Here is a 26,648-nt window from a genome sequence, read left to right on the forward strand (position 1 = left end):
AAAGTGAGGCCACCCCTGAATAAGACATACATTCAATCCATGGCAGGGAGAGGTTCTGTTCTCAATAAGTGTTTGCTAAATGGTTGTAATGGTATCTTGTTGCTGTTATTTTTTTTTCAGAATCCCAGGAATCCGCAGAACGATTTCACCACAAGATATGACCTAGTTTTCTATTTCTTGGGGGAAATGAATTCATGCCTAAAAGCCTGGAGTGAACATACAAAGATCAAGAAGCAAAAAGAAGCCAAAGGCAACCCACTGAAGACTCCAATATGAACAAGATAAATCTATCTTCAAAGACATGTATTCAAAGTTGGGAAAATAATTCATCTGAACTTGAGAAGTGTGTTAAGACTGCTAAGTAAAATGCATGTGGAGACAAGTGTACCCCCTCCCCCAATATCTCAGGGACCTCCCCTTACCCATCCCCATTTGGGGAGTGAGAGGGTGGGCTGCTCTCCTCCCCATCTCTGGATCTTCAGTTACCCTGCTGTAATGTCGCTCCCAGAAAGTTTCCGGTGCAGAATGCCCACCTTAAACTTCTGTGGAAACAGCAGGAAGCAGCCAATCAGCTGCCACTTCCCAACAGAGGTGGCTGCATCCTGGAGCTGGGTCAAATGAGTCGCTTGTCACTAGGATGCTTCCAGATGTGCCCTGGCACCTCTTCCCACCTGACAAACGCCGGAGGACTGTGGGACGTGGCTGTCATTTAATGTCCAAGTCGTAGTTGGGTGACATTTTCTAAATAATCTGAGTACCTTCTTTTCAAAAACAAACATGCCCCATTATTTCTCAGGTGGCTTTAGCCTTAGGTGGGCTCAGAAGGGCCTCCCATCTAGGTGACCACATGGGTGTTGAGTCACCACTAGGTCACAGGCTTGTGCTTTCCAGCCTGCGTGGCCTGCAAGGACCTCAGGTCTCAGCAGCATCTAGAGCCATGAAACTCACTCAACCGGACTCATTCTGCAAACGCCCGGGGACATTGAGAAATGTTTGGAGACTTTAGCTGTCACGTTTTTGGGGGGAGGGGCGCTACTGGCACCTAGTGAATAGAACTCAGCACCCTATGATACACAGGCCATCCACCCACGACAAAGCATTATCCAGCCCAGAATGTCACTCATGCTGGGGTTAAGAAACCCTGACTCGAAATAGGAAAGGTTCTTAAATGTAGGCATTAGCCTCTGTGATGTAGGCTGATGTCTCAGACCAGAGAGCCAGAACTCAGGACTTTCTGATGGATTATCTGCAGCTGTTGAGCTTCTGAGTTCCTTTCCCTTAAATTTTCTCTACCAATTAAGTTATGTGAGAGAGCTGCTTGAGTTCCACCTCAAGTTCTCCCGCTCTGAATTTAGATCTCAGAACCCTGCCTCGTCACATTTAAGACGATAAAAACGTGTGCCTTCCTTGAAGCGCGCAGAGAAATCTGAAAGCAGGGACCATAAACTTTCGAAGGGAGGCCCTGAGGAACGAGGCTTTGATAGGAAAGAATATTTTGTCTCCAGCCCCCTACCCACACCTTGCACGTGTTGACTACTGCCGCCACGGCACTTGGGGCCACCACGACTGTATTACGTTTTGTTATAGGAAACTTGATTGTATAGTTCTGATCACTCATGAGAATGATTAAATAGACATTTCCTATACTGTTGCCTGCCTGGTTTGTCCAAGAAAGTGAGCATAAGGGAAGATGAATAAAAAGTCATAGATCAGGTTCTAAAGCTTAGTGCCGCGCTTATGACAGGCGTTCAGGGAATGTCTGTTGAGTGAATGGATAAAAGAATGGGAAGACACGAGAGGGGCCTGTGAGCATGGCCAGGTCGCGGGGTCTAGTTTCTTAAAGAAACTCCACGAGGCTCACCAACCTGGCATCTCTCCCATCTAGGAAAATAAGTGCTGAAATGGGCTTGACACATAAGTGTGGAAGGGTATATGTTGGTGGACAAACCCAATGCTCAAGTGTCAACAAAATTTGGCTTCGACTACTCAGGAATTTCAAATTCTCAAAGCTCCTAAGAAAAAACTCAAAATCATCATTCCCGGGCTTTTCACTTTTCAGATGAAGACCCAGAGGGGAAGTGTGGGTAACTGGCTATCTCCAGGTTCTATAGCTTGCCCAAAACCACACTGGTGGTTGGTGGAAGAGTAAAATCTATAGAAAATGTAATTTTCAGATTCCCATAGGCCCTTTGCACAAAGGAAATATTGTGAAACCAAATCAAGAAAGCAGACTGTGAAAGCATAACATGCTCAGCCCCGCCCAGGCTAACCCCTTGGCCTTGGCCATGAGCACACAGAGATGCATCAGGCACCAGAAACGTCAGGTCAGCGGAAGTGCAAGGACCAGGACATCGTGTTCACCGCAAACATCCAGGGAAGCTCACATCTAGATGCCCAAGGCTAAGACACTTCAGAAGTTTTAGCACACTGGAAGGAACAGACAATTCTAACTTCAACGTGAAGTACAGCTCAGGTTGTATGAGACTTAACAGCACAGTGACTTCAAGACACTGTGTGTGACTTCAAGACACAGTGATTTCAAAATCACATACATAATTGCCAACCTCCCTCCAGCTGGTGAAGTCTCCACACATCCACTGGCAGCTCTCATCCAGACTGTCTCACTATGTGCCTGCGCTCCTTGCTCCTTTTGACCTTGTCTTACATCCCCTTTCACATCAGCATCTCCAGGAGTTTCAGTATGGCAGCCAGGAGAGAAAATGAACAGTCTCAAAAACAGGACCTTAGGTGTGCTCTCTTTTCTATCTACCCTCAAGCAAAAATTCTTCTTTCCCCACGAAGCTGTCTCTAAGCAGTCCTTCATCAATTTAGCACAAAATCACACACTGTCTTGTTGACGGTCCCTCTCGGCTGTCTACTTGGACTCCTTTGAAGATGATGACAAAAATAGGTCTGGGAGCTCAGGCTGTCCTCGGAAGTTGCTCTTAAAAGAGGGCCAGGCAGGAAGCCTTGTTTGCTGATGTGTCTGCTGGGCCACAGCAGTTAAGTCAGAGCCTGGAAGAGGGGTCTGTGGTTATCACTACAGGAGGCCCTGTGTCTGCGGAAAAGCACGGCTCCCCCAGATAATGATACACCTGTGTCTTCTCAAAGTCAAAAGTTGACCTTCAGCATTATCTTATCTCTTCAGTCCAAATCGAATTGCCTGGCCTAAGAAGTATTTTTAGCATGTTCAATGATAAGGTCCCTAACCCAAAACTCTAAATAAGACTTTAAATGAGAGCTTTATGGGTCCCTTGGTCCTCCATCCCTTCTTTAGAACAAGACAAAAGCGGTGCTCAGTTCATCTAGTCTGTGAGCAATAGCAGACTGAGACTATTTTCTTTGTCTTTGCCGCCCATGTTTGCAGTTTTCAAATTTTATTTGTAACCATTCATGTGCTATTTTAGGGACAACTATTTAGGTTTTGACAGATAAAATTCCAGGACCTTATGTACTTAATATGACTTCGATGAGATGGTTCAAGTAGCCATACATGACCCAAGTGGCAGGTCCAGGTCCCATCACATCTAGGTAGGCGAGGGTGGAAGTGTGACAGGGTGACAGCACAGAGAGAGCAGTTTCTATTGAGAGGCAGTAGGTACTCTCAGCAGAAGCCAAGTCACAGCCTGCTAAATGACTGTTGTCATCAGTTCCTCTCAATGTTCCTTTTACCCATCTTCTCTGTGGCCCAATCAACCTCCTCTAGACCCTGAGTACTCTCAGTGTTTCTACCATTCTTTCCTTCAAACTCTGCCCTCCTCCCAATAAGAACTGCCCCCTAGCATCTAGCTACACATGAGACGGTAATTTATTAACTACTTTTTTCATTAGCTTAATGTATGGCCCTCCCATAGAGGCAAACCTTTATTTCATGGAAATGAAGTGCAAGTATCATATAAAAACATCAAACCAGTGAGAGGTACTTGGGGTATCAGAGTGTAAACCTGTGATTCTCAGCGAGGAAGACCAAAATATAGGACAAAATAAGAAAAGAACAGTGAATGATCAGAAGGGGCTTATCAGTTCAATCAATAGAGCCTTGTAAAAATTTACACTGATGTAAATTCAGATATTACTATTCTCTCTTAATATAATGAACAGAGAGTAACACAAACACAATCAGGATAGAGGTACACGTGTCAAAAATGCCATTCTCTCCCCACCTTATCCGCTTAGGAGCCAGAGTATTGTCCTGCCCTCTGTTCAGGGCCAGGTCTGAGCGTACTGAAGAGGGTTCCTGCTCGGCAAATGCTCTATTGCAGGCCCTGTCTCCATAGGGCCTGCCTCAATATGACCATTGAAGAGAGAGTTCATAAAAAAGCAGTTATTACATTGCCTAGCTGTCACAGTTTGTTAAGATTGTCATAACAAGATACCATAGATTGGGTAACTTAAGCAACGGAAATTCATTTCCCCATGTTCTGGGACTGGAGAGCCAACACCCAAATGTCAGTAGGTTTGGTTTCTCCTGAGGCCTCTCTTCTCAGCTTGCAGATGGCCACCTGCTTGTTGTGTCCTCACGTGGCCTTTTCCTTGTATCCCTCTCCTTATAAGGGTACCAGTCATGGTAGATTAGGGTCCACCCACATTACTTCACTTAACCTTAATTACGGCTTCAAAAGCCCTCTCTCCACATACAGTCACATTCTGAGGTATACTTCGGGTTAGGACTCAGCATAAGAATTTTGGGGGACACAGTTCAGTTCATAATACAGGCAAATATCAAGGGACTAATAAAAATGAGCTATTTTTAAGAACATGGATTGGGCAGGGCTAATGAATAGCAAGGCAACCATACAGAGAAGATGAACCACTTTGCTTTCTACCCGCTATTTGACCAAAAATGGTTAATGTTTCAACAGTTGGCACACGATGAAAACCTTGCTACCAATTCAAACCAGGTCAGAGGACGCTAGAAAACCAGCGCAGGACGGCTCAGCAGGTAGAAGAACTGAATTGGCTTATGGCCTCCCAAACTGCAGGCTACTATTTTAAATGTTACGAAAAGACCACAGAGCATGAAAATATAGAAAATAAAACCAGTGTGGGTCCAACCTTCAAAGGAGGAGGGCTGAGGGTTAGGGGCAGCTTGGCTCTATGTGACTAAGCTAAATGCTGAGCAGTAAGTCTGCCTTTGGGCTGGAGGTAGATTACTATCTTTTCTGTCCTGGGGCTCTCAGGACAGAAAATAGCTCTTATTACTTTTTTTTTCCTTCTCACTAAAATTCTCTTAGCAGTTCTTAAAGACTGAAAAAAATCTATGATTGGCCAAAGTCATGCAAGGGGGGGGGGGGGGGAGCGCGAACATGCTCACCTCTAGTGCTAAGATGCACACATAAAAGAGGGCCTTTGTGGGGAAAGCTTCCAAGCAGGGAGTGGGAAACATATTCTTAGAATCCCGTAGGCCCTGCGGAAAACCGTGACTAGGAAAGGGCCAGAATGAATCCCTTCAAAGTAAAAGGCCCAGGTCAGGAAACTCAGGTGCCGGATGAAAAGCAGTACTCATGAGAGACAAGGTGTCATATTAAACCACTCAACAGAGTAGGAGTCTGAAGTCATGGGTTCTTGCCCCGCTTCTTCCAGTAACTTCCTGTGTGATCTTAGGCCATTGCCTTGGCACAGCTGTGCCTCAATTTGCTCATACATCCATTCACCAAGTATTTATTTGGTGGCTCCAATTTTGGGCCAGGCATGCACCTAGATACCATGATACACAGAGAATTCAACGGACTTACTATTCTGAGTTGCGGCAAGCCATGAAGATACCAGGGGCCAACATTTTCATGATGAATCTTGCAAGACGACGTGTTCATTAAGTATAAGAATGGAAGAATCCTAAAAGGAAAAAAGAGAAAATGCGTATATAAAATTACAATGCCATATTGTAAAGAGTGCAACGGATGCCTTTTCTGATCCATTCTTTAATGCAACAGTAGGAGCACTCCATACGGCTGCTAATTTTAATCACGGGAATTATTGCCATCTGCACCACAAAACGCAGTCTATAAATATGCCATTTTCTTTATAGTATTACCCATTTAACAGTGTATATTTTATAGGGAAGATAAGTTTATATAAAAGATAATGTTATCGCAAAGCGTTCATCCAAAATAATTTTTAAATAAACACATGAATATAATGTATCAGTTGCTTCCTAAAATATTTATTTCAAAAAGGTCATAATGAGCTTTATTACTTGACTAAACATTGAAAAAAAGGAATTCAGCCGAAACCGGTTTGGCTCAGTGGATAGAGCGTTGGCCTGCGGACTGAAGGGTCCCGGGTTCGATTCCGGTCAAGGGCATGTACCTTGGTTGCAGGCACATCCCCAGTAGGGGGTATGCAAGAGGCAGCTGATCAATGATTCTCTCTCGATGTTTCTAACTCTCTATCCCTCTTTCTTCCTCTCTGTAAAAAATCAATAAAATATATTTTAAAAAGGAAAGAAAGAAAGGGATTCACAGGAAGAGATGAATCGAGTGCACAATAAAGTGTAAACAGTCTAAGAATATCTTTATGCCAAACCAACTAAGACTGGGGGCAGCTCCCTCACTACATCAACTGCAGACAGTCTGGGGTCATGGCAGGGGTTTGGTCCGGCAACGAGGAGTTAAGTGAAGAGACAAAGTATTGTAGGTGTTAGACAACCTCGGATCACACAGTGAAGAGTCTTTTCGGGAAGGGTACTAATAACGGAACTTACGTCTCATTTCGTTCCACTCTGACCCAGAAGAGCTACACTAGCAGAGCTACGAACTCCAGATCATTCTGAACATTTCATCCTGCACCTTCTCAAAATTGAAGAGTTGTCCGTTTTTCACAAAATATCCGTTATAAGGGACTATTGATGCTTCTTAGGTCTCACAATTGGAATGATCTCATGGTCCAGAGAATTTATACATTAAAAAAAAAAAATCAAAGTACCATCATGCAATGCAAGTTCTCCCTTCTGTGTCTCAGTTCAAAATAAATAAAACAGGAGTATGCAAGGTCCAAGCTTTTTTTAATGGTACAGACTTTTATTGCAGCTACTGCCACGAGGTGGCACTAAAGACTCTGTGTTTTAGAAAATCAGACTCAAAATCAAAGGGCAAAAATTATCTTGCAATAAAGAATAAATGTCCCCGGTACTCTGTCATTATGACCAGTTTCTTAGAAATTAACATGAATCTCAGTTTTTTCACTTATTAACCCTACTATGTTTCAGACACTGTGCCCAACGATAGGGATGCAGAAATACAACACGGTTCCTTGTCCTTAAGAGTTCCCAGTGTGGAAGAAGGGATTGGGGATTCTGTGAGGGTCAAGGGCAGAATCAGATAAGCAAGTATAAAACAAGTATAATACAGAGAGGAGGAGATTTCTGAGAAGCAATCCAAAAATACACATCAGCTGGCCCCTCCTTCCTCACTCACTCTCTCCGGCTAAGCCTCCTTTTGTGCATGTAGACAAAAGGGATCTCTCCTGGCCAAGCAGCAGAGAGCAAAGGAGGTTAAGGAGGCAGAAGGCCCAGGGAGCGGGTTCTGGTCTTGGGATGCTGGCTTTGCCTTTGTACCCCAGCGCCTGGCACAAACAGGTGCTCAGTAAAGCCAGAAGGAAGGGAAGGAGGGAGGGAGGGAAGGGAAAGGAGCAAAGAAACACCTCTCCTAGTGAGAAGGAAAACCCCTATTTTGTAACAAACTGCTGTTTGGAATTTTCTGCTCTGAGATGGCCTCTTATTCTAAAATGTTTGCTTTCTAGTCTGCTTTAGCCTGTTTGAATAATGATGAAGATAAACTTAGCTGTATGACCTTGTAGGGCAGAGACTAGATATGCCCACAATCTCAATGCCATGCCAGGTGCGTTTTTTAATTGGATAGAACTGTATTGTTTTCAAGGCCAGCATTGAGATAACTACTATGTGCACATAGGGCTGGCTCTTTAGTAAAAAGGGAAGTTCTGCTTGTAGCCTTGCTTAGAGTTTGAATTCATTTTCTCTAAGCCCATCACACAATGAATAAAGTAAGTCTCTCCAAACTCCCCTCCTGCATTGTTTGATTGTTCGGGAACTCTGTAACACCAGGATGGGAGAGGATCTGGACCATGAGCACCCGGCACAGGCCTGGGCACGGAGCAAAGCCGCTCCCTTCCTGCCGCCTCCACTTGAGCGTGGGCTCCAGCACCTTCTGCCTCATCCCATTGGGAGCTGGCTCAAAGGCCGTCTCCATATCCGCAGGCCTGAGTCAGATGCCCATTTGGAGGCAAGGGACCCCCTTATTTCTGAGTGGAGCTCATTGCAGGGTGTCCCTGCAGCGTATGGAGGAAACAGCAGAGGGCTCCAATCCTAGAGGCTACATGCAGATCCTGGCCGCCATGTCCCAGCGTGGGCCCTGAAGGGGCCTCTGGTGATACAGCCGCAGTTACACAGGCACAGAGGGCCCCCAGCCTCCTGGGTTCGCGAACACGGGGACCACACACGTCAGCGGCAGAGACCGACCTGGTTCCCAGTCCAGCTCTGCCCCATCCCAGCGGAGGGCAGCGCCCAGGTCTGGTTCTGACCTGTGGAATGGGAAGGATGTGCTGGGCTGGCTCCCAGTGGGCATGGGCTGGGTGGCAGGGTGACCCTTATTTTCTGCAGTAACAAGACTGGCCAGCAGATGGAGATATCCTCTGCCACCTCCCAAGACAGACTGCTGGGCTGGGCAGAAACCACATTGGTTCCCCTTCAGAAGGGGCAAGGGGGAGCAGAAGGATGGCTTTGGGGCCAGGTGGGCACCCAGCTGCCCTGGGAGGCTGTTCTACCACCACCCTGCAGACAGGTCCCCTCTGGTGACCGCTCTGCGCAGGCTGAGCCCTCCAGGAGCTTATGTCTGCACAGACTAAGTGTTCTCAGCATTTCCTCCCGGGGAGAGGGGAGGCAGGTGTGGGGCAGAGTGCCCACCTGGTGTCTGCACCCCTCTGCCTAACGGGTCAACCCCATCCCCTCCGCCCCTCCCAGGCTGGGTTGAGGGCCTGGGGCTGCAGGCAGGACCTGGGGAACAGGTGACCGGCAGGGCCTGGGCTCAGCAGGTCCATGGGGCTGCAGGGGAGCGCTGAGGGTGCTGTGTGCTGACTGGGGGCCCAGGGATGAGAGATGCTGCCACGGAGGCACCGGGGCAGGGCCAGGTCTCACAGAGCGAATGCAGGGAGTCTGCTGGTTTGCAGACCCCGAATCAATTCATTTCAAGGTAAAACAAAATCGGCCAGGAGAGGCAGGCGGTGTGGGCCAGACAGGACAATCCTGGCACTTTGTAGTCAAAGCCACAGACAGTGAGGGGAGGCGGGACCTTCTCCACGCAAGGCCCTCACCCCAGTGCAGCGGGACTCCCCAAGGTTCCCAGCTGGGAGGGACCGAGGGACAGAGAGCAGCCGCCAGACAGACCTGCTGGAGTGGAGGGGGGGAGGTGAGGGGAAGGTTGAAGCCCATCAGAGCAAATGGCCACAGGGTGAGGGGTCGCTTACTCAGAGGTCACAGGTCAAGGAGACAGAGGCTCTGGGCAGCGGAGGGCTCCATTTCCAGCTCTGTCCTTTCACTGCTGTGTACCCTCGAAGCCAGATGGGCACGTGAACAAGGGGGTGGGGGCACGTGATCAGCCGGAAGTGCACAGGTGAACAGGGGGCGTGGCCACGTGGCCAGCGGGCAGTGCTCACGTGAACACAGTGTGGGGCTATGTTAGGAAGGAGGAGGGGGCAACTGAAGACAGTCCTTATTAACGTAAAAAAACATGGAAATCTGTAAAGAATTTTTGTGAGTTTATTGAGCCACGCTGTCTATATATGCCGGGAAGCAGAACCTCAACGAATTGAGATAATACTCCGGAGAATGGCGCGTTACATTTCTATTTATAATTGCAATCAAAGGAGGGACATAGGTGGGTTATGTGAAATTCGTTGGTGATGGATTAAGGAGGTGGGAGAAAGCAAAGCGGTGGGAAACCCCTGGGACTGGATAAAAAGTAAAATGATGGACACAAACTTAGGAGGGTGCAGGAACAATTAACATGATAATGAAGGAATTTGAGACATCTGTCCTGGCGTCCACCACATTAGGTTGTGCCCCAGGGGCTCCAGAAAAAGGTAAGTTACAAGTTTCCCAGACACTTCAAGGGTATGTTACCATAGATGCAAAAAGACAAGAGAGGCTCAGTTAAGGTAAAGGTTGACCTTGTCAGTGAACATACTGGCCTAGGATGTGGCTACCCACCATAACCGCGTTTAGTTAAAGTTTAATTTCAGACCATCCTTTGTGGTCACTTTAGGTCTCCAAGTTTGCGAGACCGCCAACGCAGGCCTCCGTGAGCCTGTCAGGTCAGCATGTGGCCCCTTTCGTCCACAGCCACAGAGTGAAGGGATGGGGCCAGGAGACAAGGAGCACCGGGAGCCCCCAGAAGCTGACCGGGCAGGAAGGACCCTGCCCTGGAGCCCTCTGACAGAGCACAGCCCTAGATGGCCTGGTTTCAGATCCTGGCACCCAGATGGGGACAGCACTTGTTCCTGGTTTAGGCCGGTCTGTAGTCATCAGAGCAGCAGCCTCTGTGGGGGAATTATTTATTTTTATTTCAGAGAGGAAGGAAGAGGGAGAAACATCAATGATGGGAGAGAACCATTGATTGGCTGCCTCCTGCAAGCCCCCCAGTGGGGATCAAGCCCACAACCCAGGCATGTGCCTTTGACCGGAATCGAACCTGGGACCCTTTAGTCTGCAGGCCAACGTTCTATCTACTGAGCCAAACCTGCTCGGTTTATAGGAAATATTTATATGAAAGCAATTCCATCAACTTCAATTTCTTTTTCTTTTGTGAAATTCAAGTAAAATTAAATTTAAAATTGTTTCTGAAATATGATTGTTGTTTTTTTAAAAAAGTACCTCTATCCATCTTTTCATTACCCATGCTTCTCTTCTTGTGTTTGCATATTAAGTTACCCAAAATGATGTTCACCGAATGTGATTGGTTATTATGGCTGGTGGGATTGGGGTTGTTTTTTCACTTCCATCTTTGGGATTTCAGCATGTTTTACTGAATTCTTTATAATGAACAGATACCAGTTTTTATTTTAATGTGATTTTTTTTTCTTAAAAAAAATACGGGAAGAAAACACAGCAATGACATATTCATTCAACAAATGTTTATTGAACAACTAGAAAAAGACTGAAATAGAGAATGTTGCCCAGCCAGTGTGGCTCAGTGGTTGACCTAAGAATCAGGAGATCACGGTTCAATTCTGAGTCAGATGCATGCCTTCTCTCCTTTGCCTCCTTAGCCTCCATCCATTCTTCAGAGCTCAGTTTCAAGACATCATTTTCTCTAGGAGTTCTGCATCGACCAAGTCTGTATTAGACGCCCCTCTATATGGTACTGATGGTGCTCTGTGATAACCTCTACTAATTCCTTAACATTGTACATTTCTTTTTGTAAAAAATATATTTTAATTGATTTCAGAGAGGAAGGGAGAGGAAGAGAGGGATAAAAACATCCATGAGAGATAATCATTGATCAGCTGCCTCCTGCACGCCCCCTACTGGGGATAGAGATAGAGCCTGCAATCCAGGCATACCGTACAATATACACAATAAATAAAAACATTTGCTACTACAATGTAGCATAAACTTGAAAGTGAAAAAGTATATGTAAAGAGCTATTGGAGTTCAAATCTGAGACCTTGAAGTAACAGGGAAAGACAGGCTTGACTCAGAAGGAAGGGGAGGTTTAAATAAAGATGAACAATTTCTGCAGGGAAAAAAAAAGGCCAAGAAGTGTGCTTAGCAATGTTCAGGGAATAAGTAACAGGCCAGTTTTATGGATCTATTATATCCAGATTTTGTCCTATGGACATAAGGAGCCACTGACGCTTTTAGAATAAAGGCTGACCACGTACCATGTGTTTACAATTAATTGGTAAAAGCTGTGTGGGATTGTTTGGGGGGGAAAAGCGGAGGGGAGGGATAATTCGGAGACTATCGTGATATTTGAGGTCAGGATGACCGGGTCCTAACAGTCTACACAGTACGGGGTTGGTAGTGAGGATGGAAAGAAATCGGTACCTGCCTGGATATGGAAAACGATCATGGAGGCCAAGAGCACTATAAGGTTTCAAGCTGGAGGGAAGGGAGAATGCTCTTATCCTTGAGAGAATAAAATTCAGGAAGCACAGTTTAGTGAGCAGAAAAGTTCTCTGAAGTCTAAAATACGTGGGGCTTAAGGTGATGGGGACACAGTTGGGTGCAGAGTTCTAATAGATGTTTGTGGCCAAAGCTCAGGGGGAGAGGTCAGTCCTGAGAGTGTGGACCCGGGAGTCACCTGCATGAGAGAAAAATGCAGAGAAAAGGTAGGGGATAAAGTATGGGAGGGAGGAGTGTGAGAGGCAGCCCAAGAGGTTAGAAGGCAGGAGAGGAGAGGAGTTCAGAAGTCAAGAAGAAGCACGTTGTAAGGCTGGGGAAGTACACAGCAACGGTGACTACTTACTACGAGACCGTGTACTAAGAAGAGGCCAGCAGGTATATCACTGTGATCTGCAAGAGGAAAGCTTCAATAGGGAAGCGGGTCAACAGTTCATCCGTGTCAGGGAAATAAAGGGGGCGGGGGGGTGATGATGATAATGGGAAGATGATGATGACAGCAGAGAGTGAGGCGACTCAGCAATGTAGAGCCGAGAGTCACAGAAGTTAAGCTGAAAAGCAGTGGGGCCAATGGGGGATTTGTTTCCCCCTTTTCCACTTGCTTGTAATTATTGGCGGAAGAACACACTAGTTCATGGGGACCTGGAGTACAATCTGGGAAATCTAGTCAATAATATTGTAATTAATATTTATGGTGCCAGTTGGGCATGGGAAATATCAAGGGGAACATTTTGTAAAGTATATGATTGTCTCTAACCACCATGCTGTACATGTGAAACTAATACAAAATAATACTGAGCAGAAACTGCAAATGAAAAAACATTTTTTAAAAGAACAGATTGAAAATGTAAAAGCAGCAAGGTTTTGAGGAGGCTGGGACTCAAGAGCAAAGGTCTTGAGGGGTTAACCTTACAACAGGAGAAAGGCAAGCAGGAAGGGTATGAAAGGAGTTATGTTTGGCTCAGTGGATAGAGCGTCGGCCTGTGGACTGAAAGGTTTCAGGTTTGATTCCGGTCAAGGGCGTGTACACTGGTTGAGGGCACATCCCCAGTGGGGGCTGTACAGGAGGCAGCTGGTCGATGTTTCTCTCTCATCGATGTTTCTAGCTCTCTATCCCTCTCCCTTCCTCTCTGTAAAAGACCAATAAAATATATTTTTTAAAAAAAAAGGAGGTATGATAAATCAGGTTTTTAAGTAGAAAATAAGAATTCTCCAAATAGCTTTGCTTTTCTCACTCAATTAAAGGCTAAATACTTAATCTTTAAAAAATAAAAATAAAAAATTTAAGAACCTGCTGAGATGTGTAACAAACTGGGAAAGGAAAAGAAAGAGGTGATTGGGGTAAAATCTGCTGAGCTCCCAGGACAAGGAGGAAGAAACCAAAGTTCTCAATGTGAAGAAATCAAGTGAGAGCAAAAGATAGTAAAATTACTTAAGAATACAAAGAAGATCTTGAAAAATCAAAGATAAGTCAGAACTCAACTCACCAGCCAACATTGCAACATAAATGCGTTTAAAAAAAAAAAGGACAGAATGTTGGAACAGCGGCGGCCAGGCCTAGAGTGCCCAGGCACAAAGCAATGGCAACCGGGCCTGGAGCAGCAACGGCCAGGCCCCAGAGCAGCAGCAGCCAGAACCAGAGCAACAACAGGCAGCACTGGAGCAGCCAGACCTGAGGCGGAGGCAGCCAAGCCCAGGGTGGCCAGTCCAGGAATACCCAGACCCGGAGTGGCCGGACCCGGAGAAGCCGGGCCCAGAGCAGCCGGGTTGGGAGCAGCCAGGTCCAGAACAGCAGTAGCCAAGCCTGGAGCATCCAGGCTGGGAGCGGCCAGACTTGGAGCGGCTGGGCCCGGGGCAGCCGGGCCCAGAGCAGCCGGGTCTGGTGCGGCCAGGCCCGGAGCAGCGGCTGCCAGGCTGGGAGCGGCCGGGCCCGGAGCAGCCGGGTCTGGTGCGGCCAGGCCCGGAGCAGCGGCTGCCAGGCTGGGAGCGGCCAGGCCCGGAGCAGCCGGGTCGGGTGCGGCCAGGCCCGGAGCAGCAGCAGCCAGGTCCAGAGCAACTAGGTCGGGAACGGCGGTGACCAGATCCGGAGCAGCTGGTTGTGGAACGAACCAGAGCAACAGAGGCCAGGCCCGAAGCAGCCAGGCCTGGAACAGCTCGCTTCTCGCCTGCCTCTGCCCCACGGCTGCCTCTCAGACATGGCTGAAAACTTTTGTGGGAACTTGAGGGTCTGCTGAATCAAGTGATGAAGGCTTAGATCTGGATGTGTTGAGTTAATATAGGGCTGAGGTGTTGATCTGTGAGTGCCTTGGGTGGGGCCTGGATGAGGCTGGTTGACCTACTTGGAAATGTCTTTTATGTGAAATTTATCATTGGGCATGTAGTGGTATTATTGATATGAGAAAATGCTAAGTAACTGATTTACTATCTGAACAGGGATTTATTATCGAGGAAAGGGAGGGAGGAAGAGACTGAACATAAACTGCACCTATAAATGAAGACAATGGGGGATGGGGAGGGGGTGGAAGGTGGGGTGGGAACCTGGTGGAGGGGGGAAGAAATGAGGAATCTTTGTAACAATATGAACAATAAAGATTGATTTAAAAAAAAAAAAGAAAAAAAAGAAAAGGCATTTTAAGACTGAGTACAAGTCTTCAGATGTATTTATTACCTGGGCTGACCACCAGACTTCTCTGAGCTTTTCCTCAAAGCATTGCTCAAGGATCAAACAAGATAACGCTAATGTAAATTATAAAGCACTTCTTAAACAAGAGAAGCTTGGGACACCCACCTGGGAAATGGGATAGGGCATGAATTAGAGATGAAGCATTGCCAAGCCATCAGGTGAAGGTGAAGTTCAAGCTGGAATATATAGCCAGCCCAAGTCTGCACAGTTTGTGTGACTGAACTCCATCACACCGGGACGGAGAAAGCAGATTCTGAGTCAGGGTAGATGAAGAAATCTAGGTAAGAATTCTTGGAGGCATGCTTACTTTTGGAAATCACGTGTCATTTTTATACACAGGTGGGGGCAAAAGAGGGTTTACAGTTGAGTATAGGAAACAGTTTATTTTGGTATTATTACTTATTATTGTATTATTTTCCCATACAAACTGTAAACCTACATTTGCCTCACCCTGTATAAGTGGCATTGGACTCATTGACAGGTTATATTTATTTTGGAAATGGCTAAACATTTCAAATTTTTGTAAATAGGTGTGTTTTTTTCTTCTTCATATTTTGGAGTCGACAAGTTTTGTTGTTGTTGTTGTTGTTGTTGTTTTTCAGATTACCTTATTTTTAAAAGCCTGTGCTCTGGGCACTGTGCCTCGAAAAGGCGGATAAGAAAGACATGGATGACACAGCTGTCCCTTGGATCCAAGTCAATGTAGAGAAGGCCATGAACAAAGAATATAAGATGGTACCTACTCGGGCCTAAGCGGTGGAGACAGAGAGAGGGCGGAGTTGAGGAGCCGGTGCTGCCACGTGTGGAGTTCTGGGGAGAGAGGCTCCAGGTCCCAGGAACAGCAAAGGCGCCACATGACATGGCCGAACCAGGAGACGACTGGTAAGGGCACCAATAAACACAGGCATGTTCAAGGGTGTTCAGTGAGTTCATCTGCTTGATTAGCTTGTGAGCCCACAAAGGGCTCATTTCTACCCTCCTTGGCATCCTCCACTATCCCATTGTGACCGCCCGCGGGCCCTCCTGGAGGGACTGGCAAAAACATCGGGACAAACCTGCTCCGTGTCAGGCATGAACTGTAGCGTTCTGGGCGACAAACACTCAACTCCTTAGGTCATTTCCATCCTGATCGTAGCGGGTGAAACAGCGGCTTCTCCAGCCCCGGGGGCGGGGCCCTTGGTCCCACAAAGCGCCCGGTGCCAGCGGGCCCCAGAGGCCCACCAGCGGGCACTCTAGGCCCTGAGGGGAAACTTCCGCCGCCGCCACATCCGGAAACAGGAAAACGTCTCGTCCTACAACTCCCAGCATGCCCGGCCTGACTGACAGCCCCAACCACCAATGGAAGGGCCCAGTCTGGGCTGGTGGGACCCTCCTGAGCGCGCCAAGGAGGCCATCCCCGAGGCCTATCAAGTGGTCCTCTGGCCTCTCTGACACCACAGGGATAAAGAGAACAATCCCCGTAAAATGGTGACGCTGGCTCTACTATGCCGCTCACTCCTCACCTTGCTTTTTTTGTGTGTGTTTTTCCCATCAGTGAGGCCCGAGCCCTCCCACCGCCCCGCCCTTCTGTTTGGTTCTCCCCTCCCCGCCTGAGTGGACAGGCGATGTGGGATTTCCAGAGCTTATTGAGTGTCGGTGGTGTCCATCTAGAGGGCGGGCCGCCCCTCTCGGACGGTGATTGGACGCTCCTGAGTGGAGGGCTGGGATTGGTGCGAAGAGCGGCCGGGGCCTTCCAGCACCTGGGGTCCAAACCTGGGGAGGCTGCGGCCGCTGAGGAGCTGGTGCGGACTCGCCACATCCCGGCCCGCTGTGTGCCCTCCCCCCCAGGACCGGGTCGAGGGGAGGAGCGGGAGGCCCCCTACCTCATCACGGGGGGCGAGGAGGGCGCTTGTCGCGTGTCGGGCGCGGCACCAGTGGGGTGGGAGGGCAGGGTGGGGGTGGGTGGGGTTGAGAGGTGCAGGGATAGGTTGAGGAGGAAGCAGCCAGAGACTAACGCCTGACCTAGACCTGGAAGCGCTTCCGGGGAGGATTTGGGGGGCAGAGGCAGGCGTGGGTGTGTCTGGCATGGGATGCCGTGGAAAGGAGGGGGCACTCCTGAGCAGAGCGGTGGGTCCTTCCTCGGAGGAATCCTCTCCCCGTTTGCCCTTTGATTATTTGTTGGAGAGCGGTTCCCCATGGTCTCTGTTCCCGTGCCGGGAGCTTTCTCTTTGGGTGGGCTTAATCAACTACTCCCTTACAGAACTGCCCGGGGCCTTTTCTGATACTGGGCATAGACGTGGGGAATATGTCAGAAAAGAGGAAGCCGCTGCTGGGCTTCATGGGCAAACTCCCCAGTGGGCCTGCCCTGGGGAACTCCGGCAAGACGCACTGCCCTTTGTGCATGGGGCTTTTCCAAGCCCCCAGGCTCCTGCCTTGTTTGCACACAGTTTGCACCACCTGTTTGGAGCGGCTGGAACCCTTCTCAGTAGTGGACATCCGAGGGGGAGACTCTGACGCAAGCTCTGAGGGGTCACTATTCCAGGAACTCAAGCCACCCTGCCTGCAGCCGCAGACCGGCATCCTCTGCCCAGTATGTGATGCTCAGGTGGACCTGCCCATGGGCGGAGTGAAAGCTTTAACCATAGACCACCTGGCCATGAATGATGTGATGCTGGAGAGTCTGCGTGGGGAAGGCCAGGGCCTGGTGTGCGACCTGTGCAGCGACAGGGACGTGGAGAAGAGGTGTCAGACCTGCAAAGCCAATCTGTGCCATTTCTGCTGCCAGGCGCATAGGTAACGACGGGCTACCCCCACCTGGTGTGGCTTAGGAGTAGAGGAGAAAGGTGTTGAGCCACATCCCTCCTTGGTGAGCAGATGGGAAGGAAAGCTTTCTCAAATGCCATGGGAGGTCAAAGAGCCACCGACAGCAAATACTCTATAGCGTGGTAGTATCTTCCTGCCGCCTTAGACAATACCCACAGCAATAACAGCATCCCAGGCTTGCACAGTCCTTTTCTGGTGGCAAAGCACGTTCACGGGGTCCTTGGCTCATCGATTATTTGTATGCTGAGTAATGGCACTGGGTGTTGGAGAAAGAGAATGAATAGAATAGCGTACTTCCTGCCTCGATCTCATTTGATCCTTGCCCCTCTTATTAAAAAAAAAAAAAGTAGGCACTGCTTCCACCCCTATTTATTGGGGAAACGAGCTCCTCGATATATGATTTCCCACAGCCCCGCAGGTGGTAACATATAACAACTGGTTTTTCAATCCAGATCTGCTTCCTGCTAGTCCATGCTGGCTTCCCAGTGTTTGGTGAAGTCACAGGTGCTCATTCCAACACATTAGAATATAAAATAACCCAAGGTTTAGGGTTAGCTTCAGGTAGTTTTTGAGTTCTGCCTTCCATTTATTCTCTGGCCTCACCCACAGAACAAGTTAGGAGTCTTGGGTCTATTTTTAACTTGTAACTCTGTCTTGCTGCCAGCTGAACAGCTGACCCCGTTTTCTCTACAGCCACTCCTCTGCCCCAACAGGCACCACAGCTTCCCAGGAGTTCCCCTGAGTCTCTGGAGAGCTACAGAGAAGAGGGGTGCTAAGAGCTTTGCTTCTGATCATTGATTTCCCTCTTTCTGATGTCGATAACTCTTGAGGACAATTCTAGCTTGGTGCTTTGGGTGATGTAGGCACTGACCAAAGGAAGAGCTCTACCCACACCTTAGATAAAAGCTGAGGGAGGCTTACGGGGCCAGCTAGCTGCTTTTCGGTGGCCGGGGTTTACCGCTGTGCCATTGGGCTGTTGTTTCTTGGGGCTGGGTGTTCACCGTGCTCTCACCTCCAGCTTGCTGGAGGAGGAGGCTGTGGCTCTTGTCTAAACTTGCCGATTTCACTCTTTGGGCAAAGTTCTAAGATGTAAACTTAGTGCCACAGCCTTTTGCAATGCCATGTCCTGAGCAAGAGAGCCCTAGTTTGCTATGCATTCTGTACAACAGCCCTCTCAGGCACGTGCTATCCCCACTGCACAGAGGAGGGCCTGGGATCAGGGAGGATCATGTCGTTATTCAGAGATTAGAGCCAGGAACCGATCTCGGGTTTGTTTGACTTCAGAGGCCATGCTCTCACAACTGCGGGGCTGTTTCCCCACTAGAATGCTTCCCTCATGTCCTGTTCCCGACTCTGCTTGCCCCCAGGAGGCAGAAGAAAACGACTTACCACACCATGGTGGACCTCAAGGACTTGAAGGACTGCAGCCGGATTGGGAAGGCCATCCTGTGTCCCGCTCACCCCGCGGAGGAGCTGAGGCTGTTCTGTGAGCTGTGCGACCAGCCGGTGTGCCGAGACTGCGCGGTGGGGGCGCACCGGGAGCACCCCTGTGACTTCGCCGGCAACGTCATCCACAAGCACGGGGACTCCGTGCGGGAGCTCCTCAAAGGCACCCAGCCCCGCGTGGAGGCCCTGGAGGGAGCCCTGGCCCAGGTCAAAGACACAAAGAGTGCCCTCCAGCAGCGAGTGCAGGCCGTGGCCGCCGACATCCGGACGTTCTCCGAGGGCTACATCAAGGCCGTCGAAGAGCACCGGGATGGGCTGCTGAAGCAGCTGGAAGACATCCGGCTCCAGCAGGAGAACTCCCTGCAGCTGCAGAAGGCCCAGCTGGAGCAGCTGCTGGCGGACATGCGCACTGGAGTGGAGTTCACCGAGCACCTGCTGACCAGCGGCTCCGACTTGGAGATCCTCATCACCAAGGGGGTGGTCGTGGAGCGGCTCACGAAGCTGAACCAAGTCGAGTACAGCGCCCGTCCCAGAGTCAACGACAAGATCTGCTTCTCTCCTCAGGAGAAAGGCCGGTGCCGTGGCTATGAAGTTTACGGGGCCATCAATACCAAAGAGGTCGATCCAGCCAAATGTGTCCTTCAAGGAAAAGGTAGGAAAGCACTGCCCGTTGGCACAGGGCAGTGAATAGGGACATGGCGCTGGGAGACAGAACGGGAAGAGGGGGGAAAGGGAACAGGGAGACCACCGTGCACGGGAAGCACAGCCCTTTGTTCTATGGTGGCCTGGGGAGGGAGGCACCGCCTCCGCCATGAAGGTGAGGACTGTGTTTATCTTGCAGATCTCCACAGAGCCCGGGAGAGGCAGACGGCCTCCTTCACCCTGCTGTGTAAGGACGCTGCGGGAGAGGGCATGGGCAGGGGAGGAGACAACATCCAAGTCGCCGTTGTCCCTAAGGATAAGAAAGACAGGTTTGTACCACACAGTCACGTGGCCTGGGCAATGACACTGGAAGCTTGAGGTCTGAAGCAATGGTGGCTTGGTAATGGTGGTGGTTACCATCTGCCTCCCTGTGGTGCTACTAAAAATATGGCCAATTGGATCAGGTGTCTCTTCTGGGCTCCATGCCTATATGCAATTCTCTCCCAAAGGTCCGATCTGCCCGATTGTCTTCATCCCAAGCTTTGAATAGAGTGAAAAAATAGTCTATATTTGACTGAACGGTGCCCTTCTCAAAATTCAACCCCACTTGGCTACTGAATTGTATTGGGAGCTGAGCTACGTGGCTCCGATGAGGGAAGGGAAGGACAGAGTACAGGAGGCCACAGCAGAGCCATAAGGTCTCCATGGAGCTCATCCACACAGCAGATGAAGTCGGTGTTTATTTCACTTCCCTCTGTTGTGAAATTAGTTTCTGAGGCAGGTGGGAGCAGCATCTTGTGTGGGGGACATTTAAAAGTTGGTTGAATTGAATGGTGTAGTTTCCAGCCTAAAATAGTGGGCAATGATGCAGGCGGTGAGAGTGAGTGGCTTTTTGGAACTCTTCTCTCCGTCCAGTCCAGTCCGAACAATAGTGCAAGACAACAAGGACGGGACCTACGGCGTTTCCTACACCCCCAAGGAGCCTGGCATCTACAAGGTGTTGGTCTGCGTCAAAGAGCAGCACGTGCAGGTGAGTAAGGCCTGTGCGGACGCTTCTCCGAGCTCCTTTCGCCCTGGCCCTCGTGGGTTCTGTCGCCTTCGGATGTGGAGACCTTTCTCATAGCATCCGCTGTAGAGAGGGACCGAATAGGATTCTCTTCCTTCTTGCTGCCCTTCCCTTTGGAAATGCCCCCGATTCTGTGATTCGTTCTTACCAGAGGATGCTGTACCTAAGAATTCTCGAGCCCCGTTTTACCTTTGGGCAGTGATGCTTGTATTTTATCACTCTCCCAATTGGCTTGTTGGAACTCTGAATTTGGGAAAGATGCCTTAATCACAGGGGACAATCTACTAGCAGGCAAGAATACACACTCAAGAAATAAAATCTGGCTCGGACGATGACCAGATGGTGGACTTACTGGAATATGATTGGGAGGCATACACCCTCTCCTTTCAACTGCCTAGTCATCTGTCTGCTGCCCATGTGATTCTCTGTTGACATCGATGCTTAACTGTTACCATGGTTACTATACCACCTCCACAGACAAGTGTAACAGTTTCTGGCTAGAGATTATGAATTTTTAAAAACTTGGGCCATACTCAACATTTCCAGCAGAATCTCTCTGCTGACATTTGAGTAACCAGAGGTTCCCCCCAACCGGAAATCAATACTGACAGGGACACAAATACCATGGAGTCATGACATGTCAGGCCTGTGGTCTGCGTACTAGAAGATTCATTGTTCACTAGCCACACGTCGCTTGCCTAACCGGTGTGCCAGCGTGGGTTAGGTATTTTTGCATACATTTATTTCACTTTTCCTCCGAACCATTTTTAGGTATGGAGATCATCATCTGATTAGACTGAGACACCAAATGTGTCAAAGCATACAGTACCTGCATAGCAACACCATAATTTGACCCCATTTTCTTAAACTCCAAGTTATTATTATTTTTTTAATATATTTTATTGTTTTTTTACAAAGAGGAAGGGAGAGAGAGAGAGAGAGAGAGAGCTAGAAACGTCGATGAGAGAGAAACATCGACCAGCTGCCTCTTGCACACCCCCCACCAGGGATGCACCCGCAACCAATGTACATGCCCTTGACCGGAATCAAACCCGGGACCTTTCAGTCCGCAGGCCGATGCTCTACCACTGAGCCATACCGGTTTCAGCAAACTCCAATTTATTTTTAAGATAGATTGTAAATTCTCTAAAGGCAGAGAGACTTAACATCTGAAAGGCTTTAATATGCCAGACTCTCGACTTTGCATGGTTCACATAGGGGTAGGCACACAGTAACACTTACTGAATATTTATTGCTTAACATAGGCTAGCAGCTGGAGAATGGAAGTTATCCTTGAAGGAAAGGGGGCAGGTAGGAGAGTTTCTGACTTGAGAATGAATAACCACGCTCTTAACCTTTCTCCCTTGCAAATCTCTTCACTGTCCCAGAATAAAAGGGTGGGTACACAAACGTGTCCAGGATGGAGGGGTGGAAGGGAAGGAGGTAGCTCAGTATATGAGGGGAGGGAGGACGTGTGAGGCTGAGAAACTGGAGAATCACAAGATGTCCGGGCCTCTGGTTATGGCGCTCCACGGATTAACCGAGATTCCTCAAGGACGGAGAGGCTAAGACCGAGTGAGTGGCATGAAAGCACAGACAGGGTTTACCAGTGTGTCACGTGGTCTAGGTGTTAGGAGGGCAGCGCAGACTCCTGGCTGAGCACCCAGCTGGCTCTTGTCCCCTAGTGCTCCCCTCTCTGGGCAGGCCTGTGACTTACCCTCCCTCTAGCACACGGGATGCTCCGCACATCCTGTTGGCTCACACGTAAGGTGCCGTTCTTTGCTCCTGGTCTGAACACCCAAGGGCTCGCCGTTCACCGTGACCGTGAGGAAGAAGCACCACCCGCACCCGGGCGTGTTTCACTGCTGCACGTTCTGCTCCAGCGGAGGCCAGAAAACGGCTCGCTGTGCCTGCGGGGGCACCATGCCAGGTAAGGAAGGCCAGTCGCTCTTGAAAGTCCTTCCCCTCTGGGACCGTCTCCCAGCAGTGGGAATTAGCACAGGCACTAAGTTTGGGATATTCTGCCTTAGGCTTCGTTTCTAATATAGTCTGTGGCCCTGGTTGGTTTGGCTCAGTGGATGGACCGTGGCCTGTGGACCACAGGGTCCCAGGTTCGATTCCAGTCAAGGGCATGTATCTTGGTTGCAGGCACCTCCCTGGCCCGGGCCCTAGCGGGAGCACGTGGGAGACAGCCAGTTGATGTCTCTCTCTCACATTGATGTTTCCCTGTCTTTTCCTCCCTCTTCCCCTCTCCCTGAGAATCAATGGAGGAATATCCTTGGGTGAGGACTAACATAATAAAAAGAAAGAATATAGTCTGTGGCTACAAGGACCACAGTTCTAAAACTTTCGTTTAAAGCTTCTTTGTTCTGAATACTGAAACAGCAAGCTTACAAGCTCTGAGCTCTTTTCATTTTGATACAGTTCACCAATCCCATGAGCCCTGCTTCTCCCTAGAAGCTTGGTTTCCCGTTTCTGCTCTTTCCAGCAACCTGGCAGCATAACCAATGTTAACCCATCCTGTTCCTTATACTAGTAAAAGGTTAAAGAAGTCCCAAATGAGGTAGGGACGGGGGCATGGATGATTAAATCAACTGAACCAGGTCTGACTCTTCTGGGGGGAGGATTCAGCTCAGGCAAGAGATCTAATTGTTTTTAAAAGCGTTCTATTGTGTCCTTACTCCAATGGCGGGCCTTCAGTGTGGCTTTGGCACCCTTTGCTATAAACATTTTAGGATCTATCTTCTTATTTCCACCACTCTTTTATTTGTATTATTTCAGAATTAAAACCCAAACGAGCTCATCTCCTTGAGTTAGCACAATGTTAAAATAACACTCTTCTCAGAACTTCAGCTCATCTTACTTGATTTGCTGTCATCAGTCCTGGGAGTTCTGACTATAGGGGCATCTGGTAGTTTGTTCCTCTCACCGGGTTTTTATGAGATGTTTTCACATCCAGGAGCTGGAATGTTGCCAGGAGCTTTAATGTCCATGGGTACTGATGGTGTTTCCCCCTCTCCTCTCTGTATAACACAGGTGGGTACCTGGGCTGTGGCCACGGACACAAAGGCCACCCAGGCCGTCCCCACTGGTCATGCTGTGGGAAGTTTTCGGAGAAGTCAGAATGCACGTGGACAGGCGGGCAGAGCACAGCGAGGAGTGTACTCAGGACGGTGGCACTCTGACGGTTTCCCAGGTCAACCCGCTAAAGCTGCAGCCAGCACGGCTTCAGATCACCAGACCCCGGACCTCGATTAATTCTGAAGAAACTGATAGAATTAAACACAAAGTGCCTTACCTAGATGCTCGAGCGCAAATACTTTTTGTGAGTTATTCACCGATTGTATGTGTGGGTGGTTGAGCACAAGACGCCACCACTATATGTCACAGGAGGCTGGCTTCTGTTTGTATGGGTATGAAGGTACCTATGCCATTAAACTTCAAGATCATGGGGACAGTTTTGCTACTCTTGTCACCAGCTAGCTAATAATAGGAAAGGAGCAAAAGGGAGGCCAGACATTATAAGCATGGACATCTGGGCAGCTTCGCCAGGAAGCTGCAATGTCACACTCCCAGGGACCACTGTTCCAGTCCCTGCAGATCACTGGGGGGAGGGGAAGATGGACACATGCGCAGTAAAGTCGGGGTGATGTAGGAAAGATGCTTGCCTGTCAATCAAACCTAGGAACAGAATCCTTGGCTAGAGGGTGAAATCACTGCGAGTGCACAAAATCGTAAGAAGGTTAAACTGAAAGGAATTCTCTTTCTTATTCCTCTAGTTTCTTTTGTTTTGCTCCTGCTTCCCTGCACTCTCCCATGTTCCCTCCATAGCCACGTGGCCATGCGGACCCCACACGCAATGGGCTGCAAGCTGGGAATACAAACTCAGCTAGCCTGATGCTGGATTGGTCTGTGCAAATATGAAAAAGTGGAAATTCTGGGCACTAGCTTTAATCCTAGCTCTGCTTAAAGACAAAATGGACTTTTTTCTTGGTGGGATAGAGGGAGATGGGTCCTTGAGAACTCAGGGGTTTAATTCCACGCCAATAAGTACCACTCATTCTCCCATGCGAGTCTTAGAAAATACCTTTCCTCATTGCATTACAAGACCATTTCCACTGGCAACCAGTGGGGACATGGAGGACACCCCACCAATCACCGTGTCCCTGACTTTTTGGTAATTAACCTTTTTTTTACTTCTCCGAGGTACATTTTATATAGATAATTTCCACAGGAATAAACACCTCTTTTTATCACATCCACTTTTCACTAGCAGATTCAATGGATTGTCATGTAATCTTGCTGTTTAGATGGAAGTCCCCTTCCTCCTCCTCCATACCACGTTCATCTCGTACCCCCAGAGCCTAGAAGACTACTTCGTAAGGGCACACAAGTAGTAAGTAGACAAAGGGAAGTGGTGTTGAAATAGAACCTCATGCCTTTACTGCAGTCTTGCTCCTGCCAGACAATCATGTTTCTGCTCAACACCTTCCAATGGATTCCCATGGTACGGAGAACAAAGCCAGTCCTTATGTCAGCACGTAAGACCCTGTATCACCTGCTCTTCCCATTCCCTACCCATCCTCCCCACTGCCCATCACTCTACTGCAGCCATACTGGCCTGCCTGGTGCTCTCAAGCCCTCCAAGTACTCTGTCTTGTAGCCTTATCACCCCCCCCCCCCCCCCCCCCCCCACACACACACACCTCCACCACCACCAGATTTCTGCTTTGTCAAGTGTCTTTCTGGAAAGGACCCTAAGTATATCATACAAAAGAGCAACCCTCCCCTCACCAGGACTCTATTTTACCCTTACTTGGCTTAATCACCATCTATCATAAATATTCTATTTGCTTATTGTCTGTCCTCTTATACTAGACTGTAAGCTCTATGAAGGCAGAGATTTGGCATTAACTACTGTATTTGTCCCTGTGTATTTTACATTGTTCTTGGCACACAGTAGAGCTTAATCAATATTTTGTTGAATGAATAAAAAAGTGATTGCTAGAAATTTTAGTCTGGATCTCCTTCATATCTTTCTACAAGCCAGACTTCCCTTCCCTAAACTACAATATTTGCCATTTAACCATATACCACTTAGAAAAAAAAAATCGGCCTCTCTCAAACACATTGGATAAATTAAATGCACTTTGGGGACCAGCCTTAAATTTTCTAATGACCTCTGACATGTAGGGAATTGCTTGCTACAAAGAAGCTTATTGTAGTTACATCATTCTCTCCCCCACCACCACGGTCTTTTAATGAATAAGATTTCAGAAATGAGGATAAAAAGCTTATTTCAGTTGGAAAATATTTCAATAATTAGATAACACTACCGTAGAAGAGCAACAGAAAACTTCTATAAGATACCTAGTTTTTGGCCAATGCCCTAACCCTTAAGCAATATTAATGGCAATGGTTCCATTACAGATATTAAGAAAGTTTGTGCAGGTGGGGGCAGGGATGTTCCTTGGCCTGCGCTACAGTGGAATCTACCCTCAATTTAATTTAGCTGCCCTGCCAGCTGAAAAACCTGGCAAAGGATGAGTGAACTGCAGAGCCCAAGACTCCAAGGTAAAGGGGAAAAAAGCCTAGGGTAACAGAGTACTTCAGAAGTACTCTGTTACCCTAGGGTAACAGAGTACTTCAGAAGTCACCTTTGAGTTGTGAGCACCGAAGCATCCACACGATGCAGTATTATGATGTAAGTTATACCTCTGGTGCTAACAGATCAGAAAAAAGAGCCATAATTACAGCCCTCGTTCCCTGGGGTACTATAACAGGATAAACACCTCTGCTGTCTTGGGCAACAAGCGTACACGTTACACCTGCCAGCCCACCCACCCTAATCTCTGAAAGTCGCTCAGCTTCAT

At 48.5% G+C, this 26,648-nt stretch overlaps 2 protein-coding genes across 6 annotated transcripts in view; both read left to right on the forward strand.

The window, feature by feature from the left end:
* The window catches only part of VTCN1 (V-set domain containing T cell activation inhibitor 1), a 32,776-nt gene extending 31,132 nt beyond the window's left edge, over positions 1-1,644 (forward strand). For both annotated transcript variants that reach the window (XM_036453105.2, XM_045586994.1), the window contains exon 6: positions 121-1,644. The gene's annotated coding sequence lies outside the window, so the exon portion shown is untranslated. The remainder of the gene's footprint in view (positions 1-120) is intronic.
* A 15,135-nt stretch (positions 1,645-16,779) lies between these two features.
* TRIM45 (tripartite motif containing 45) lies at positions 16,780-25,786 on the forward strand. 4 transcript variants are annotated; one of them, XM_036452693.2, is made up of 6 exons: positions 16,780-17,591; positions 18,989-19,719; positions 19,909-20,038; positions 20,625-20,739; positions 22,545-22,705; positions 23,812-25,786. In XM_036452693.2, the coding sequence occupies exons 1-6, from the start codon at positions 17,104-17,106 to the stop codon at positions 24,134-24,136; spliced, it is 1,950 nt and encodes a 649-aa protein (XP_036308586.1). In that variant the 5' UTR covers positions 16,780-17,103; the 3' UTR covers positions 24,137-25,786. The 4 variants fall into 4 exon arrangements, with proteins under 4 accessions (XP_036308586.1, XP_036308588.1, XP_036308587.1 ...); XM_036452694.2 differs by having other exon boundaries at positions 16,784-17,591; positions 22,579-22,705; positions 23,812-24,087; XM_045586996.1 differs by lacking the exon at positions 16,780-17,591 and adding an exon at positions 17,611-18,042.
* The last annotated feature ends 862 nt before the right edge of the window (positions 25,787-26,648 follow it).

The sequence above is a fragment of the Pipistrellus kuhlii genome, unplaced genomic scaffold (assembly GCF_014108245.1).
Source record: "Pipistrellus kuhlii isolate mPipKuh1 unplaced genomic scaffold, mPipKuh1.p scaffold_m20_p_24, whole genome shotgun sequence".
Classification (NCBI taxonomy): domain Eukaryota; kingdom Metazoa; phylum Chordata; class Mammalia; order Chiroptera; family Vespertilionidae; genus Pipistrellus; species Pipistrellus kuhlii.